This window comes from Drosophila simulans, chromosome 2L, assembly GCF_016746395.2.
Source record: "Drosophila simulans strain w501 chromosome 2L, Prin_Dsim_3.1, whole genome shotgun sequence".
NCBI classification, from domain to species: domain Eukaryota; kingdom Metazoa; phylum Arthropoda; class Insecta; order Diptera; family Drosophilidae; genus Drosophila; species Drosophila simulans.
The window spans coordinates 21,112,789-21,128,560 of record NC_052520.2 but is presented as its reverse complement, the minus strand read 5'-3'; the positions used below and the strand labels follow the sequence as shown (position 1 = coordinate 21,128,560).

The 15,772-nt window shown below is 40.5% G+C and overlaps 10 protein-coding genes and 2 pseudogenes across 10 annotated transcripts; 6 read left to right on the top strand and 6 right to left on the bottom strand.

Moving 5' to 3' along the window:
- Nucleotides 1-49: 49 nt before the first annotated feature.
- Nucleotides 50-499, top strand: LOC120285287 (histone H4). Its single transcript, XM_039296788.2, has one exon. The coding sequence runs from the start codon at nt 140-142 to the stop codon at nt 449-451; it is 312 nt and encodes a 103-aa protein (XP_039152722.1). The 5' UTR covers nt 50-139; the 3' UTR covers nt 452-499.
- Nucleotides 500-857: 358 nt separating this feature from the next.
- On the bottom strand, nt 858-1,292 carry LOC120285266 (histone H2A). The gene has a single exon (XM_039296718.2). The coding sequence runs from the start codon at nt 1,290-1,292 to the stop codon at nt 918-920; it is 375 nt and encodes a 124-aa protein (XP_039152652.1). The 3' UTR covers nt 858-917.
- A 1,503-nt stretch (nt 1,293-2,795) lies between these two features.
- Nucleotides 2,796-3,213, top strand: LOC120285279 (histone H2B). Its single transcript, XM_039296759.2, has one exon. It carries the CDS (start codon nt 2,796-2,798, stop codon nt 3,165-3,167), a length of 372 nt encoding a protein of 123 aa, XP_039152693.1. The 3' UTR covers nt 3,168-3,213.
- A 475-nt stretch (nt 3,214-3,688) lies between these two features.
- LOC120284220 lies at nt 3,689-4,666 on the bottom strand (annotated as a pseudogene).
- Nucleotides 4,667-6,529: 1,863 nt separating this feature from the next.
- Nucleotides 6,530-6,978, top strand: LOC120285280 (histone H4-like). Its single transcript, XM_039296762.2, has one exon. The coding sequence runs from the start codon at nt 6,620-6,622 to the stop codon at nt 6,938-6,940; it is 321 nt and encodes a 106-aa protein (XP_039152696.1). The 5' UTR covers nt 6,530-6,619; the 3' UTR covers nt 6,941-6,978.
- A 725-nt stretch (nt 6,979-7,703) lies between these two features.
- Nucleotides 7,704-8,221, bottom strand: LOC120285263 (histone H2A). Its single transcript, XM_039296698.2, has one exon. It carries the CDS (start codon nt 8,137-8,139, stop codon nt 7,765-7,767), a length of 375 nt encoding a protein of 124 aa, XP_039152632.1. The 5' UTR covers nt 8,140-8,221; the 3' UTR covers nt 7,704-7,764.
- Nucleotides 8,222-8,295: 74 nt separating this feature from the next.
- LOC120285275 (histone H2B) lies at nt 8,296-8,782 on the top strand. Its single transcript, XM_039296735.2, has one exon. The coding sequence runs from the start codon at nt 8,365-8,367 to the stop codon at nt 8,734-8,736; it is 372 nt and encodes a 123-aa protein (XP_039152669.1). The 5' UTR covers nt 8,296-8,364; the 3' UTR covers nt 8,737-8,782.
- A 308-nt stretch (nt 8,783-9,090) lies between these two features.
- LOC27206793 (histone H1-like) lies at nt 9,091-9,968 on the bottom strand. The gene has a single exon (XM_016182602.3). It carries the CDS (start codon nt 9,904-9,906, stop codon nt 9,235-9,237), a length of 672 nt encoding a protein of 223 aa, XP_016022768.3. The 5' UTR covers nt 9,907-9,968; the 3' UTR covers nt 9,091-9,234.
- Nucleotides 9,969-11,865: 1,897 nt separating this feature from the next.
- On the top strand, nt 11,866-12,316 carry LOC120285285 (histone H4). The gene has a single exon (XM_039296772.2). The coding sequence runs from the start codon at nt 11,956-11,958 to the stop codon at nt 12,265-12,267; it is 312 nt and encodes a 103-aa protein (XP_039152706.1). The 5' UTR covers nt 11,866-11,955; the 3' UTR covers nt 12,268-12,316.
- Nucleotides 12,317-12,675: 359 nt separating this feature from the next.
- On the bottom strand, nt 12,676-13,193 carry LOC120285261 (histone H2A). The gene has a single exon (XM_039296692.2). The coding sequence runs from the start codon at nt 13,109-13,111 to the stop codon at nt 12,737-12,739; it is 375 nt and encodes a 124-aa protein (XP_039152626.1). The 5' UTR covers nt 13,112-13,193; the 3' UTR covers nt 12,676-12,736.
- A 90-nt stretch (nt 13,194-13,283) lies between these two features.
- LOC120285268 (histone H2B) lies at nt 13,284-13,755 on the top strand. The gene has a single exon (XM_039296727.2). It carries the CDS (start codon nt 13,338-13,340, stop codon nt 13,707-13,709), a length of 372 nt encoding a protein of 123 aa, XP_039152661.1. The 5' UTR covers nt 13,284-13,337; the 3' UTR covers nt 13,710-13,755.
- A 293-nt stretch (nt 13,756-14,048) lies between these two features.
- LOC120285258 lies at nt 14,049-14,978 on the bottom strand (annotated as a pseudogene).
- Nucleotides 14,979-15,772: the final 794 nt, after the last annotated feature.

Sequence of the window (15,772 nt, the reverse complement as noted above, 5' to 3'; positions counted from 1 at the left end):
AAGAACGAAACGAACATATCGTTCGTACTCTCTCGGGTTTTTGTCGTTTTACCTATAAATAGGGGCACGCCGAAACGTTGAATTTAGTTCTTTAGTGACTTTCGTGCTGTGTGTGTATAATAGTATAAAACAGTGAAAAATGACTGGTCGTGGTAAAGGAGGCAAAGGCTTGGGAAAGGGTGGCGCCAAGCGTCATCGCAAAGTGCTGCGTGATAACATCCAAGGTATCACGAAGCCTGCTATCCGCCGTTTGGCTCGTCGAGGCGGTGTGAAGCGCATATCTGGACTCATATACGAGGAAACGCGTGGCGTTCTGAAGGTTTTCTTGGAGAACGTAATTCGTGATGCCGTCACCTACACCGAACACGCCAAGAGGAAGACAGTTACAGCCATGGATGTTGTCTACGCTCTGAAGAGGCAAGGCCGCACCCTCTACGGATTTGGCGGTTAAAAAACTGTAAATTCTGTACCCCTATTAAGCAATCGGTCCTTTTCAGGACCACTATTTAGTTTTTAAAAGGAGGAATATTTTCAAAAAGTATTTAATTTTATTGGTTGGGACTTAAGAAATATGTAGATCGTAACTAAAAATAAATGTCGGTCGTTCGTACTCTTTCAGACGGAATGTGTATTTCTAACATGGCCTTGAACAGACTGAAGTGGTTTTAGACACCGCGTGTAAAGCATCACATCGTGGTGTGGGAGTATTTAAAGAAGCAAATTGTAGTTTATACCGCATATAGAAGAAAAACTGTACTACATGTCAATCTTTAAGTAGTTTTTTTTATGATTTACTATTTACAAAAAAAATTCCAAGTGTAAAATTTTTTTAAATCTTGGTAATAATTTGGTCGTCCTGAAAAGGACGGTTTGACGATTTTATGTACAAGTAGGTTTTAGCTTAGCCTTTGAAACGTTTAGGCCTTCTTCTCGGTCTTCTTGGGCAACAGAACAGCCTGTATATTAGGCAACACGCCACCTTGTGCAATTGTGACGCCGGAGAGCAGCTTGTTTAACTCCTCGTCGTTTCGGATGGCCAGTTGCAGATGACGCGGAATAATTCTAGTCTTCTTGTTGTCACGAGCAGCATTGCCAGCCAACTCGAGAACCTCAGCGGCCAGATATTCCATTACGGCAGCTAGGTAAACTGGAGCGCCTGCACCAACACGCTCGGCGTAGTTGCCCTTTCGCAGCAGACGGTGAATACGGCCCACAGGGAATTGAAGACCGGCACGGTTCGAGCGGGACTTTGCCTTTCCCTTCACTTTGCCACCTTTTCCACGTCCAGACATTTTGCTTTGCGTTTATTTCACTTAGTTCACTTTACACACGGAACACGAATGATCGTCGAACCCCGACAGCGGAATATTTATACTTTTCCGTTTGCCGGCGCGTTCAGTTAGGGGTGGGTGACTTAGACCTGAATTGACTGCTCGAAAAAAAGTATAAAGGTGAACGCGTTCGGGCCCACATCACGATAAGTGAATTGCGTTTGTGAAAATATAAGGTGTACAAGTATGGAATGTCGGTTCGAACATATAGATGTCTCGCAAACGTAAATATTTATCGATTGTCATAAAACTTTGACCGTGTGAAGTGTCAACCTTGACTGTCGAACCACCATAGTTTTGCGCAAATTGAGCGTCATAATTGTTTACTCTCAGTGCAGTCAACATGTCGAGTTTCGTGCCGAATAAAGAGCAAACGCGGACAGTATTAATTTTCTGTTTTCATTTGAAGAAAACAGCTGCGGAATCGCACCGAATGCTTGTTGAAGCCTTTGGCGAACAAGTACCAACTGTGAAAACGTGTGAACGGTGGTTTCAACGCTTCAAAAGTGGTGATTTTGACGTCGACGACAAAGAGCACGGAAAACCACCAAAAAGGTACGAAGACGCCGAACTGCAAGCATTATTGGATGAAGACGGTGCTCAAACGCAAAAACAACTCGCAGAGCAGTTGGAAGTAAGTCAACAAGCAGTTTCCAATCGCTTGCGAGAGATGGGAAAGATTCAGAAGGTCGGTAGATGGGTGCCACATGAGTTGAACGAGAGGCAGATGGAGAGGCGCAAAAACACATGCGAAATTTTGCTTTCACGATACAAAAGGAAGTCGTTTTTGCATCGTATCGTTACTGGCGATGAAAAATGGATCTTTTTTGTTAATCCTAAACGTAAAAAGTCATACGTTGATCCTGGACAACCGGCCACATCGACTGCTCGACCGAATCGCTTTGGCAAGAAGACGATGCTCTGTGTTTGGTGGGATCAGAGCGGTGTCATTTACTATGAGCTCTTGAAACCCGGCGAAACGGTGAATACGGCACGCTACCAACAACAATTGATCAATTTGAACCGTGCGCTTCAGAGAAAACGACCGGAATATCAAAAAAGACAACACAAGGTCATTTTTCTCCATGACAACGCTCCATCACATACGGCAAGAGCGTTTCGCGACACGTTGGAAACACTCAATTGGGAAGTGCTTCCGCATGCGGCTTACTCACCAGACCTGGCCCCATCCGATTACCACCTATTCGCTTCGATGGGACACGCACTCGCTGAGCAGCGCTTCGATTCTTACGAAAGTGTGAAAAAATGGCTCGATGAATGGTTCGCCGCAAAAGACGATGAGTTCTACTGGCGTGGAATCCACAAATTGCCCGAGAGATGGGAAAAATGTGTAGCTAGCGACGGCAAATACTTTGAATAAAAGATTTTTTCTTTTTCCACAAAATTTAACGTGTTTTTTGATTTAAAAAAAACGACATTTCATACTTGTACACCACGTGAACAATGCCTCCGAAAACTAGTGGAAAGGCAGCCAAGAAGGCTGGCAAGGCTCAGAAGAACATCACCAAGACCGACAAGAAAAAGAAGCGCAAGAGGAAGGAGAGCTATGCCATCTACATTTACAAGGTTCTCAAGCAGGTCCATCCTGACACCGGAATTTCGTCGAAGGCGATGAGCATAATGAACAGCTTTGTAAATGATATTTTCGAGCGAATTGCTGCCGAAGCGTCTCGTCTAGCTCACTACAACAAGCGCTCGACCATCACCAGTCGGGAAATCCAAACGGCTGTTCGCCTGCTTCTGCCTGGAGAGTTGGCCAAGCATGCTGTCAGTGAGGGAACCAAGGCTGTTACCAAGTACACCAGCTCCAAATAATTGGCTCCTGCGAATGCGGACAACAATCCAAAACGGCCCTTTTCAGGGCCACAATGGTTTATACCAAAGAAATGCATTTTTCAATATACCAATCCAAACGGCTGTTCGCCTGCTTCTGCCTGGAGAGTTGGCCAAGCATGCTGTCAGTGAGGGAACCAAGGCTGTTACCAAGTACACCAGCTCCAAATAATTGGCTCCTGCGAATGCGGACAACAATCCAAAACGGCCCTTTTCAGGGCCACAATGGTTTATACCAAAGAAATGCATTTTTCAATATACCAATCATCGAAAATTAATTTACCAATAAAACGTATCTACCCGCAAGTGAGTGAGTGATACTGTTCAAATAAATATCGGAAACGAAAACTGAATGCGGCCAATATGCAATATAATTCAATAACGCAAGACATGAAGCGTTTTATTGTTGCTGCGAACGTCAGCTAATAAATAAGTAGAACATTTTAATACACAAATACTATTTAAATTAAAGTTTTTTCTCTTGCAAAAGAACGTTGTAGCCCTGAAAAGGACTTGTATAAACAAATTTCAGATCTATAAATCATAAATCTAAATTTTTGATTGCGAACATGTACCAAATACTGTACTTTTTCACAATTTACTTTTTGGCAGCCGTAGTCTTTGCTTTCGGCTTCTTGGCGGTAGCAGAAACCGATGCTTTCTTCACCGTCTTTTTGGGTCTTGCAGACACCGCTGGTTTTGCCTTTGGGGCTTTCGCTACTACAGCCTTTGGCTTCGATGCAGTCACTTTCGCCTTTGTTGCGGCGTTCTTCGACTTTACGATTCCAGTTTCTTGGCATCCTTGGCTTTTGCCTTCTCAGTTTTCTTATTTTCGGCAGTCTTTTTGGTAGCCACACCCTTCTTAGCTTTGGGCTTTTTGTCAGCAGCCCCAGCGGCGGTTTTTTTTGAGGAGACACCAATCTTCTTTAGAGAGGCTACCTTCTTTTGCTTTGAACTTTTTTTTCTGGTTAGACAAAACCTTCGACTTTGCCTTCGATCTTTGTCCTTCTTGGCGGAGGCCGACAGTTTGAAAAGATCCAGATGCACCTTTTCCCTTTGTTTGGATAAGCTTTCCATTGACCACGGCCGATTTTAGGTACTTCTTGATGAATGGCGCTAACTTTTGGGCGTCGCATTTATAGGTGGCATGATATATTTTTTTATTGCAAGAGTGATGAACCGCCACGTTCCTTTAATTTTTAATAGAACGTCCACCATTGCTGAGTTGGCGATGTGACGGCGTCGCAGTGGCTTTCTTAGCCTTTGTGCCAGCGGATCCAGATGCCTTTTTTTGACCACTTTTTTCTTCAACTGTCGCTGGCGTGGCAGCCACTGGGAAGCGGGCGTTGCAACTTGCAAAATCAGACTTTTATTCACTGAGAACACTTTTTTTCTGTTAAAAAAGGGCCCGCGCGCTGTACCAACGCTCCTTTGCTCTTATGAGAATCGGGAGGAGAGCACTTTAACAATGCTACTGACATCAGTCGTTTACTATGTCGAAGTTGGCTTGAAGTATAAAACTTTTTTTAATTTTTTAGTATTTAAAATCATTAATAAAAATAAGGTTTTAATTGTTCTATACTTTTAAATAATTATTTCGTCACTTTGCATTTTTAAAAGGATGTAATATGGATTTTGAGACTTTCAAATTATGTTGATTGAAGTTTTATATTTACATTTTTAACTGGACCAATTTATAACAAAACATCAATTAAAATAAGAATAATTGCAAATATTTAATAATTCCTAATGTTATTGAAATTGCAACGTTCATTTAGAAAAAAGACTTCTGAAAGAAGCGTATATTATTAATTAAGATACTATATTAGATAATTTATTTAAGTTCACATTAACCTAACAGAAACAGTTTCCTTTACGGCAGCATTCAGAAATAATTTTCTATTGTTAAAAATACAAATACTTCTCTTAAATAATATAATATTGATATAATAAATAAAATTTTTCTTGAATTATTAATGTGTTTGCTTAATTAGATCAGACCTTTCATGCATATTTTCAAATAATTTGTTCGGAAATCAATCGATTTCCTCGCCATATATGCATTAGCCTCGATGTAGTCAAATAAATAAATCAAATGAAAAATAAGAAGCAACAATTTTTTTATTATCCTTTGTTATGTAATAGATATTAAATTCCCCAACCAAATTAACCAATTTCCATGCTGAATTTTAGATAACTTTTATTTTTTACAGACGTTTGAAGGGACAGTGTCAATTGTCCCGTACGACCTCTTCAATAATATTTCCAACTTAAGTTACACATAGAAAAAAATATAAAACAGCTCATTTTATTTTATTATTTTCTGTTATTTTTAAATATTGCTCTCATCAATGTAATTTCATTATTTCCAAACTGTCTTTCGCGGAATTTAGATTTTTTTTAGGTGTTTAAAGTTCAGCGTCCCTTGCCACGACATGGCACTGCTAGTTTTACTGGACGTTAGCACCAAGAACAAATAAAAAATATTTATTATTGTAATAACCTCTTCTTTAATTTAATAATAAAAATAAGATTATTTTGATTCTTTCTCTGGCAGAATTACTATTTTTACGTATGATTGAAGATATTAATATAATAATAATAGAATATGAATTTTGTTCTTATTTGTTTTTATTTTATTATAAATAGTCGCAACAGAAAATTTTATCTCATTGAATCTAGTTTGTGGTCCTGAAAAGGACCGATTATAGAGTACTACACTGCAAGTTGATGCCCTGTCAGCTTAAGCACGCTCGCCGCGAATGCGTCGCGCTAACTGGATGTCTTTGGGCATAATGGTGACACGCTTGGCATGAATGGCACACAAGTTGGTATCTTCGAAGAGACCAACTAGGTAGGCTTCGCTAGCTTCCTGCAGAGCCATAACCGCCGAGCTCTGGAATCGCAAGTCCGTCTTAAAGTCCTGAGCGATTTCACGCACCAGACGCTGGAAAGGCATCTTGCGGATTAGAAGCTCGGTGCTCTTTTGGTAGCGACGGATTTCACGCAAGGCCACTGTTCCAGGGCGATAGCGATGGGGCTTCTTCACACCTCCAGTGGCTGGAGCACTCTTGCGAGCGGCCTTTGTAGCCAGTTGTTTGCGTGGTGCTTTTCCACCAGTCGATTTGCGTGCAGTTTGCTTGGTTCGAGCCATTTGGGTTTCACAAAATTTCACGTTCACTACTTCACGTTTAAAAACACAATAAACGATCAGAGCATTTGCTACCTACTTATATAGCAATCGCGGATGGTGAAAGAGAGAGAGAAAAACAGAGGCCATTTCATTTGACGACCGAAGAACGAAACGAACATATCGTTCGTACTCTCTCGGGTTTTTGTCGTTTTACCTATAAATAGGGGCACGCCGAAACGTTGAATTTAGTTCTTTAGTGACTTTCGTGCTGTGTGTGTATAATAGTATAAAACAGTGAAAAATGACTGGTCGTGGTAAAGGAGGCAAAGGCTTGGGAAAGGGTGGCGCCAAGCGTCATCGCAAAGTGCTGCGTGATAACATCCAAGGTATCACGAAGCCTGCTATCCGCCGTTTGGCTCGTCGAGGCGGTGTGAAGCGCATATCTGGACTCATATACGAGGAAACGCGTGGCGTTCTGAAGGTTTTCTTGGAGAACGTAATTCGTGATGCCGTCACCTACACCGAACACGCCAAGAGGAAGACAGTTACAGCCATGGATGTTGTCTACGCTCTGAAGAGGCAAGGCCGCACCCTCTACGGATTTGGCGTTAAAAAACTGTAAATTCTGTACCCCTATTAAGCAATCGGTCCTTTTCAGGACCACTATTTAGTTTTTAAAAGGAGGAATATTTTCAAAAAGTATTTAATTTTATTGGTTGGGACTTAAGAAATATGTAGATCGTAACTAAAAATAAATGTCGGTCGTTCGTACTCTTTCAGACGGAATGTGTATTTCTAACATGGCCTTGAACAGACTGAACTGGTTTTAGACACCGCGTGTAAAGCATCACATCGTGGTGTGGGAGTATTTAAAGAAGCAAATTGTAGTTTATACCGCATATAGAAGAAAAACTGTACTACATGTCAATCTTTAAGTAGTTTTTTTTATGATTTACTATTTTCCAAGTGTAAAATTTTTTCAATTCTTTGGTTGTTGGGTCATGCAGCCGCCAAAACTGTGCAGTAGACTAATCATATTCTTTAATATTATAAGTCAAATTAATCAGTGGTAGCAGTTGCGATGCCCATAGTGCAAACCGCTGCTCTCGCACGCATTTATCTGTACGGCGCTCATTCCTTGTTTGTTGTTGTTAGCCACCTACGTTAAGCTTGGGCGCTGCATTTCGGCTGCCTGCCCGCTAGTTGCCAATTCTTCGTGTTTCGGAAAAGACTAAACTTACGCATTCGATTATCGCTCTCGTAAAATAATAACTATTCGCAAAATAAAAACTGTCGTTATAAAAGCAAACTTTCTTCGGTTTTATTATTCGCAACAGCTATTGAAAAAGCTCAATAGCTAAACATTGGTAATAATTTGGTCGTCCTGAAAAGGACGGTTTGACGATTTTATGTACAAGTAGGTTTTTAGCTTAGCCTTTGAAACGTTTAGGCCTTCTTCTCGGTCTTCTTGGGCAACAGAACAGCCTGTATATTAGGCAACACGCCACCTTGTGCAATTGTGACGCCGGAGAGCAGCTTGTTTAACTCCTCGTCGTTTCGGATGGCCAGTTGCAGATGACGCGGAATAATTCTAGTCTTCTTGTTGTCACGAGCAGCATTGCCAGCCAACTCGAGAACCTCAGCGGCCAGATATTCCATTACGGCAGCTAGGTAAACTGGAGCGCCTGCACCAACACGCTCGGCGTAGTTGCCCTTTCGCAGCAGACGGTGAATACGGCCCACAGGGAATTGAAGACCGGCACGGTTCGAGCGGGACTTTGCCTTTCCCTTCACTTTGCCACCTTTTCCACGTCCAGACATTTTGCTTTGCGTTTATTTCACTTAGTTCACTTTACACACGGAACACGAATGCTCGTCGAACCCCGACAGCGGAATATTTATACTTTTCCGTTTGCCGGCGCGTTCAGTTAGGGTGGGTGACTTAGACCTGAATTGACTGCTCGAAAAAAAGTATAAAGGTGAACGCGTTCGGGCCCACATCACGATAAGTGAATTGTGTTTGTGAAAATATAAGTAACGTGAACAATGCCTCCGAAAACTAGTGGAAAGGCAGCCAAGAAGGCTGGCAAGGCTCAGAAGAACATCACCAAGACCGACAAGAAAAAGAAGCGCAAGAGGAAGGAGAGCTATGCCATCTACATTTACAAGGTTCTCAAGCAGGTCCATCCTGACACCGGAATTTCGTCGAAGGCGATGAGCATAATGAACAGCTTTGTAAATGATATTTTCGAGCGAATTGCTGCCGAAGCGTCTCGTCTAGCTCACTACAACAAGCGCTCGACCATCACCAGTCGGGAAATCCAAACGGCTGTTCGCCTGCTTCTGCCTGGAGAGTTGGCCAAGCATGCTGTCAGTGAGGGAACCAAGGCTGTTACCAAGTACACCAGCTCCAAATAATTGGCTCCTGCGAATGCGGACAACAATCCAAAACGGCCCTTTTCAGGGCCACAATGGTTTATACCAAAGAAATGCATTTTTCAATATACCAATCACCAATCATCGAAAATTAATTTACCAATAAAACGTATCTACCCGCAAGTGAGTGAGTGATACTGTTCAAATAAATATCGGAAACGAAAACTGAATGCGGCCAATATGCAATATAATTCAATAACGCAAGACATGAAGCGTTTTATTGTTGCTGCGAACGTCAGCTAATAAATAAGTAGAACATTTTAATACACAAATACTATTTAAATTAAAGTTTTTTTCTCTTGCAAAAGAACGTTGTAGCCCTGAAAAGGACTTGTAAAACAAATTTCAGATCTATAAATCATAAATCTAAATTTTTGATTGCGAACATGTACCAAATACTGTACTTTTTCACAATTTACTTTTTGGCAGCCGTAGTCTTTGCTTTCGGCTTCTTGGCGGTAGCAGAAACCGATGCTTTCTTCACCGTCTTTTTGGGTCTTGCAGACACCGCTGGCTTTGCCTTTGGGCTTTCGCTACTACAGCCTTTGGCTTCGATGCAGTCACTTTCGCCTTTGTTGCGGCGTTCTTCGACTTTACGATTCCAGTTTTCTTATTTTCGGCAGTCTTTTTGGTAGCCACACCCTTCTTAGCTTTGGGCTTTTTGTCAGCAGCCCCAGCGGCGGTTTTTTTTGAGGAGACACCAATCTTCTTAGAGGCTACCTTCTTGCTTTGAACTTTTTTCTCTGCAGACAAAACCTTCGACTTTGCCTTCGGATCTTTGTCCTTCTTGGCGGAGGCCGACAGTTTGAAAGATCCAGATGCACCTTTTCCCTTTGTTTGGATAAGCTTTCCATTGACCACGGCCGATTTTAGGTACTTCTTGATGAATGGCGCTAACTTTTGGGCGTCACATTTATAGGTGGCAGTGATATATTTTTTTATTGCAAGAAGTGATGAACCGCCACGTTCCTTTAAATTTTTAATAGAAGCGTCCACCATTTGCTGAGTTGGCGGATGTGACGGCGTCGCAGTGGCTTTCTTAGCCTTTGTGCCAGCGGATCCAGATGCCTTTTTTTGGACCACTTTTTTCTCAACTGTCGCTGGCGTGGCAGCCACTGGGGAAGCGGGCGTTGCAACTGCAGAATCAGACATTTTATTCACTGAGAACACTTTTTTTCTGTTAAAAACGGCCCGCGCGCTGCCTACCAACCTCCTTTGCTCTTATGAGAATCGAGGAGGAGAGCACTTTAACAATGCTACTGACATCAGTCGTTTACTATGTCGAAGTTGGCTTGAAGTATAAACTTTTTTTAATTTTTTAGTATTTAAAATCATTAATAAAAATAAGGTTTTAATTGTTCTACACTTTTAAATAATTATTTCGTCACTTTGCATTTTTAAAAGGATGTAATATGGATTTTGAGACTTTCAAATGTGATTGAAGTTTTATATTTACATTTTTAACTGGACCAATTTATAACAAAACATCAATTAAAATAAGAAATATTGCAAATATTTTACTAATTCCTAATGTTTATTGAAATTGCAACGTTCATCCCTTAGAAAGACTTCTGAAAGAAGCGTATATTATTAATTAAGATACTATATTAGATAATTTAAGTTCACATTAACCTACAGAAACAGTTTCCTTTACGGCAGCATTCAGAAATAATTTTCTATTGTTAAAAATACAAATACTTTAATATTAATATATAATATAAATAAAATTTTCTTGAATTATTAATGTGTTTGCTTAATTAGATCAGACCTTTCATGCATATTTTCAAATAATTTGTTCGGAAATCAATCGATTTCCTCGCCATATATGCATTAGCCTCGATGTAGTCAAATAAATAAATCAAATGAAAAATAAGAAGCAACAATTTTTTTATTATCCTTTGTTATGTAATAGATATTAAATTCCCCAACCAAATTAGCCAATTTCCATGCTGAATTTTAGATAACTTTTATTTTTTACAGACGTTTGAAGGGACAGTGTCAATAGTCCCGTACGACCTCTTCAATAATATTTACAACTTAAATTAACACATAGAAAAAAATATAAAACAGCTCATTTTATTTTATTATTTTCTGTTATTTTATAAATATTGCTCTCATCAATGTAATTTCATTATTTCCAAACTGTCTTTCGCGGAATTTAGATTTTTTTTAGGTGTTTAAAGTTCAGCGTCCCTTGCCACGACACTGGCACTGCTAGTTTTACTGGACGTTAGCACCAAGAACAAATAAAAAATATTTATTATTGTAATAACCTCTTCTTTAATTTAATAATAAAAATAAGATTATTTTGATTCTTTCTCTGGCAGAATTACTATTTTTACGTATGATTGAAGATATTAATATAATAATAATAGAATATGAATTTTGTTCTTATTTGTTTTTATTTTATAAATAGTCGCAACAGAAAATTTTATCTCATTGAATCTAGTTTGTGGTCCTGAAAAGGACCGATTATAGAGTACTACACTGCAAGTTGATGCCCTGTCAGCTTAAGCACGCTCGCCGCGAATGCGTCGCGCTAACTGGATGTCTTTGGGCATAATGGTGACACGCTTGGCATGAATGGCACACAAGTTGGTATCTTCGAAGAGACCAACTAGGTAGGCTTCGCTAGCTTCCTGCAGAGCCATAACCGCCGAGCTCTGGAATCGCAAGTCCGTCTTAAAGTCCTGAGCGATTTCACGCACCAGACGCTGGAAAGGCAGCTTGCGGATTAGAAGCTCGGTGCTCTTTTGGTAGCGACGGATTTCACGCAAGGCCACTGTTCCAGGGCGATAGCGATGGGGCTTCTTCACACCTCCAGTGGCTGGAGCACTCTTGCGAGCGGCCTTTGTAGCCAGTTGTTTGCGTGGTGCTTTTCCACCAGTCGATTTGCGTGCAGTTTGCTTGGTTCGAGCCATTTGGGTTTCACAAAATTTCACGTTCACTACTTCACGTTTAAAAACACAATAAACGATCAGAGCATTTGCTACCTACTTATATAGCAATCGCGGATGGTGAAAGAGAGAGAGAAAAACAGAGGCCATTTCATTTGACGACCGAAGAACGAAACGAACATATCGTTCGTACTCTCTCGGGTTTTTGTCGTTTTACCTATAAATAGGGGCACGCCGAAACGTTGAATTTAGTTCTTTAGTGACTTTCGTGCTGTGTGTGTATAATAGTATAAAACAGTGAAAAATGACTGGTCGTGGTAAAGGAGGCAAAGGCTTGGGAAAGGGTGGCGCCAAGCGTCATCGCAAAGTGCTGCGTGATAACATCCAAGGTATCACGAAGCCTGCTATCCGCCGTTTGGCTCGTCGAGGCGGTGTGAAGCGCATATCTGGACTCATATACGAGGAAACGCGTGGCGTTCTGAAGGTTTTCTTGGAGAACGTAATTCGTGATGCCGTCACCTACACCGAACACGCCAAGAGGAAGACAGTTACAGCCATGGATGTTGTCTACGCTCTGAAGAGGCAAGGCCGCACCCTCTACGGATTTGGCGGTTAAAAAAACTGTAAATTCTGTACCCCTATTAAGCAATCGGTCCTTTTCAGGACCACTATTTAGTTTTTAAAAGGAGGAAGATTTTCAAAAAGTATTTAATTTTATTGGTTGGGACTTAAGAAATATGTAGATCGTAACTAAAAATAAATGTCGGTCGTTCGTACTCTTTCAGACGGAATGTGTATTTCTAACATGGCCTTGAACAGACTGAAGTGGTTTTAGACACCGCGTGTAAAGCATCACATCGTGGTGTGGGAGTATTTAAAGAAGCAAATTGTAGTTTATACCGCATATAGAAGAAAAACTGTACTACATGTCAATCTTTAAGTAGTTTTTTTTATGATTTACTATTTACAAAAAAATTCCAAGTGTAAAATTTTTTTCAATTCTTTGGTAATAATTTGGTCGTCCTGAAAAGGACGGTTTGACGATTTTATGTACAAGTAGGTTTTTAGCTTAGCCTTTGAAACGTTTAGGCCTTCTTCTCGGTCTTCTTGGGCAACAGAACAGCCTGTATATTAGGCAACACGCCACCTTGTGCAATTGTGACGCCGGAGAGCAGCTTGTTTAACTCCTCGTCGTTTCGGATGGCCAGTTGCAGATGACGCGGAATAATTCTAGTCTTCTTGTTGTCACGAGCAGCATTGCCAGCCAACTCGAGAACCTCAGCGGCCAGATATTCCATTACGGCAGCTAGGTAAACTGGAGCGCCTGCACCAACACGCTCGGCGTAGTTGCCCTTTCGCAGCAGACGGTGAATACGGCCCACAGGGAATTGAAGACCGGCACGGTTCGAGCGGGACTTTGCCTTTCCCTTCACTTTGCCACCTTTTCCACGTCCAGACATTTTGCTTTGCGTTTATTTCACTTAGTTCACTTTACACACGGAACACGAATGCTCGTCGAACCCCGACAGCGGAATATTTATACTTTTCCGTTTGCCGGCGCGTTCAGTTAGGGGTGGGTGACTTAGACCTGAATTGACTGCTCGAAAAAAAGTATAAAGGTGAACGCGTTCGGGCCCACATCACGATAAGTGAATTGTGTTTGTGAAAATATAAGTAACGTGAACAATGCCTCCGAAAACTAGTGGAAAGGCAGCCAAGAAGGCTGGCAAGGCTCAGAAGAACATCACCAAGACCGACAAGAAAAAGAAGCGCAAGAGGAAGGAGAGCTATGCCATCTACATTTACAAGGTTCTCAAGCAGGTCCATCCTGACACCGGAATTTCGTCGAAGGCGATGAGCATAATGAACAGCTTTGTAAATGATATTTTCGAGCGAATTGCTGCCGAAGCGTCTCGTCTAGCTCACTACAACAAGCGCTCGACCATCACCAGTCGGGAAATCCAAACGGCTGTTCGCCTGCTTCTGCCTGGAGAGTTGGCCAAGCATGCTGTCAGTGAGGGAACCAAGGCTGTTACCAAGTACACCAGCTCCAAATAATTGGCTCCTGCGAATGCGGACAACAATCCAAAACGGCCCTTTTCAGGGCCACAATGGTTTATACCAAAGAAATGCATTTTTCAATATACCAATCACCAATCATCGAAAATTAATTTACCAATAAAACGTATCTACCCGCAAGTGAGTGAGTGATACTGTTCAAATAAATATCGGAAACGAAAACTGAATGCGGCCAATATGCAATATAATTCAATAACGCAAGACATGAAGCGTTTTATTGTTGCTGCGAACGTCAGCTAATAAATAAGTAGAACATTTTAATACACAAATACTATTTAAATTAAAGTTTTTTTCTCTTGCAAAAGAACGTTGTAGCCCTGAAAAGGACTTGTATAAACAAATTTCAGATCTATAAATCATAAATCTAAATTTTTGATTGCGAACATGTACCAAATACTGTACTTTTTCACAATTTACTTTTTGGCAGCCGTAGTCTTTGCTTTCGGCTTCTTGGCGGTAGCAGAAACCGATGCTTTCTTCACCGTCTTTTTGGGTCTTGCAGACACCGCTGGCTTTGCCTTTGGGGCTTTCGCTACTACAGCCTTTGGCTTCGATGCAGTCACTTTCGCCTTTGTTGCGGCGTTCTTCGACTTTACGATTCCAGTTTTCTTGGCATCCTTGGCTTTTGCCTTCTCAGTTTTCTTATTTTCGGCAGTCTTTTTGGTAGCCACACCCTTCTTAGCTTTGGGCTTTTTGTCAGCAGCCCCAGCGGCGGTTTTTTTTGAGGAGACACCAATCTTCTTAGAGGCTACCTTCTTGCTTTGAACTTTTTTCTCTGCAGACAAAACCTTCGACTTTGCCTTCGGATCTTTGTCCTTCTTGGCGGAGGCCGACAGTTTGAAAGATCCAGATGCACCTTTTCCCTTTGTTTGGATAAGCTTTCCATTGACCACGGCCGATTTTAGGTACTTCTTGATGAATGGCGCTAACTTTTGGGCGTCGCAATTTATAGGTGGCAGTGATATATTTTTTTATTGCAAGAAGTGATGAACCGCCACGTTCCTTTAAATTTTTAATAGAAGCGTCCACCATTTGCTGAGTTGGCGGATGTGACGGCGTCGCAGTGGCTTTCTTAGCCTTTGTGCCAGCGGATCCAGATGCCTTTTTTTGGACCACTTTTTTCTCAACTGTCGCTGGCGTGGCAGCCACTGGGGAAGCGGGCGTTGCAACTGCAGAATCAGACATTTTATTCACTGAGAACACTTTTTTTCTGTTAAAAACGGCCCGCTGCCTACCAACCTCCTTTGCTCTTATGAGAATCGAGGAGGAGAGCACTTTAACAATGCTACTGACATCAGTCGTTTACTATGTCGAAGTTGGCTTGAAGTATAAACTTTTTTTAATTTTTTAGTATTTAAAATCATTAATAAAAATAAGGTTTTAATTGTTCTACACTTTTAAATAATTATTTCGTCACTTTGCATTTTTAAAAGGATGTAATATGGATTTTGAGACTTTCAAATGTTGATTGAAGTTTTATATTTACATTTTTAACTGGACCAATTTATAACAAAACATCAATTAAAATAAGAAATATTGCAAATATTTTACTAATTCCTAATGTTTATTGAAATTGCAACGTTCATCCCTTAGAAAGACTTCTGAAAGAAGCGTATATTATTAATTAAGATACTATATTAGATAATTTAAGTTCACATTAACCTACAGAAACAGTTTCCTTTACGGCAGCATTCAGAAATAATTTTCTATTGTTAAAAATACTTTCTTAAATAATATAATATTAATATAATAAATAAAATTTTCTTGAATTATTAATGTGTTTGCTTAATTAGATCAGACCTTTCATGCATATTTTCAAATAATTTGTTCGGAAATCAATCGATTTCCTCGCCATATATGCATTAGCCTCGATGTAGTCAAATAAATAAATCAAATGAAAAATAAGAAGCAACAATTTTTTTATTATCCTTTGTTATGTAATAGATATTAAATTCCCCAACCAAATTAGCCAATTTCCATGCTGAATTTTAGATAACTTTATTTTTTACAGACGTTTGAAGGGCAGTGTCAATGTCCCGTAC

What these genes read in the sequence shown, in the direction of transcription:
- LOC27206793 (XM_016182602.3), bottom strand. Translation starts at nt 9,906, where the DNA reads ATGTCTGATTCTGCAGTTGCAACGCCCGCTTCCCCAGTGGCTGCCACG.
- LOC120285280 (XM_039296762.2), top strand. Translation starts at nt 6,620, where the DNA reads ATGACTGGTCGTGGTAAAGGAGGCAAAGGCTTGGGAAAGGGTGGCGCC.
- LOC120285287 (XM_039296788.2), top strand. Translation starts at nt 140, where the DNA reads ATGACTGGTCGTGGTAAAGGAGGCAAAGGCTTGGGAAAGGGTGGCGCC.
- LOC120285268 (XM_039296727.2), top strand. Translation starts at nt 13,338, where the DNA reads ATGCCTCCGAAAACTAGTGGAAAGGCAGCCAAGAAGGCTGGCAAGGCT.
- LOC120285279 (XM_039296759.2), top strand. Translation starts at nt 2,796, where the DNA reads ATGCCTCCGAAAACTAGTGGAAAGGCAGCCAAGAAGGCTGGCAAGGCT.
- LOC120285266 (XM_039296718.2), bottom strand. Translation starts at nt 1,292, where the DNA reads ATGTCTGGACGTGGAAAAGGTGGCAAAGTGAAGGGAAAGGCAAAGTCC.
- LOC120285275 (XM_039296735.2), top strand. Translation starts at nt 8,365, where the DNA reads ATGCCTCCGAAAACTAGTGGAAAGGCAGCCAAGAAGGCTGGCAAGGCT.
- LOC120285285 (XM_039296772.2), top strand. Translation starts at nt 11,956, where the DNA reads ATGACTGGTCGTGGTAAAGGAGGCAAAGGCTTGGGAAAGGGTGGCGCC.
- LOC120285263 (XM_039296698.2), bottom strand. Translation starts at nt 8,139, where the DNA reads ATGTCTGGACGTGGAAAAGGTGGCAAAGTGAAGGGAAAGGCAAAGTCC.
- LOC120285261 (XM_039296692.2), bottom strand. Translation starts at nt 13,111, where the DNA reads ATGTCTGGACGTGGAAAAGGTGGCAAAGTGAAGGGAAAGGCAAAGTCC.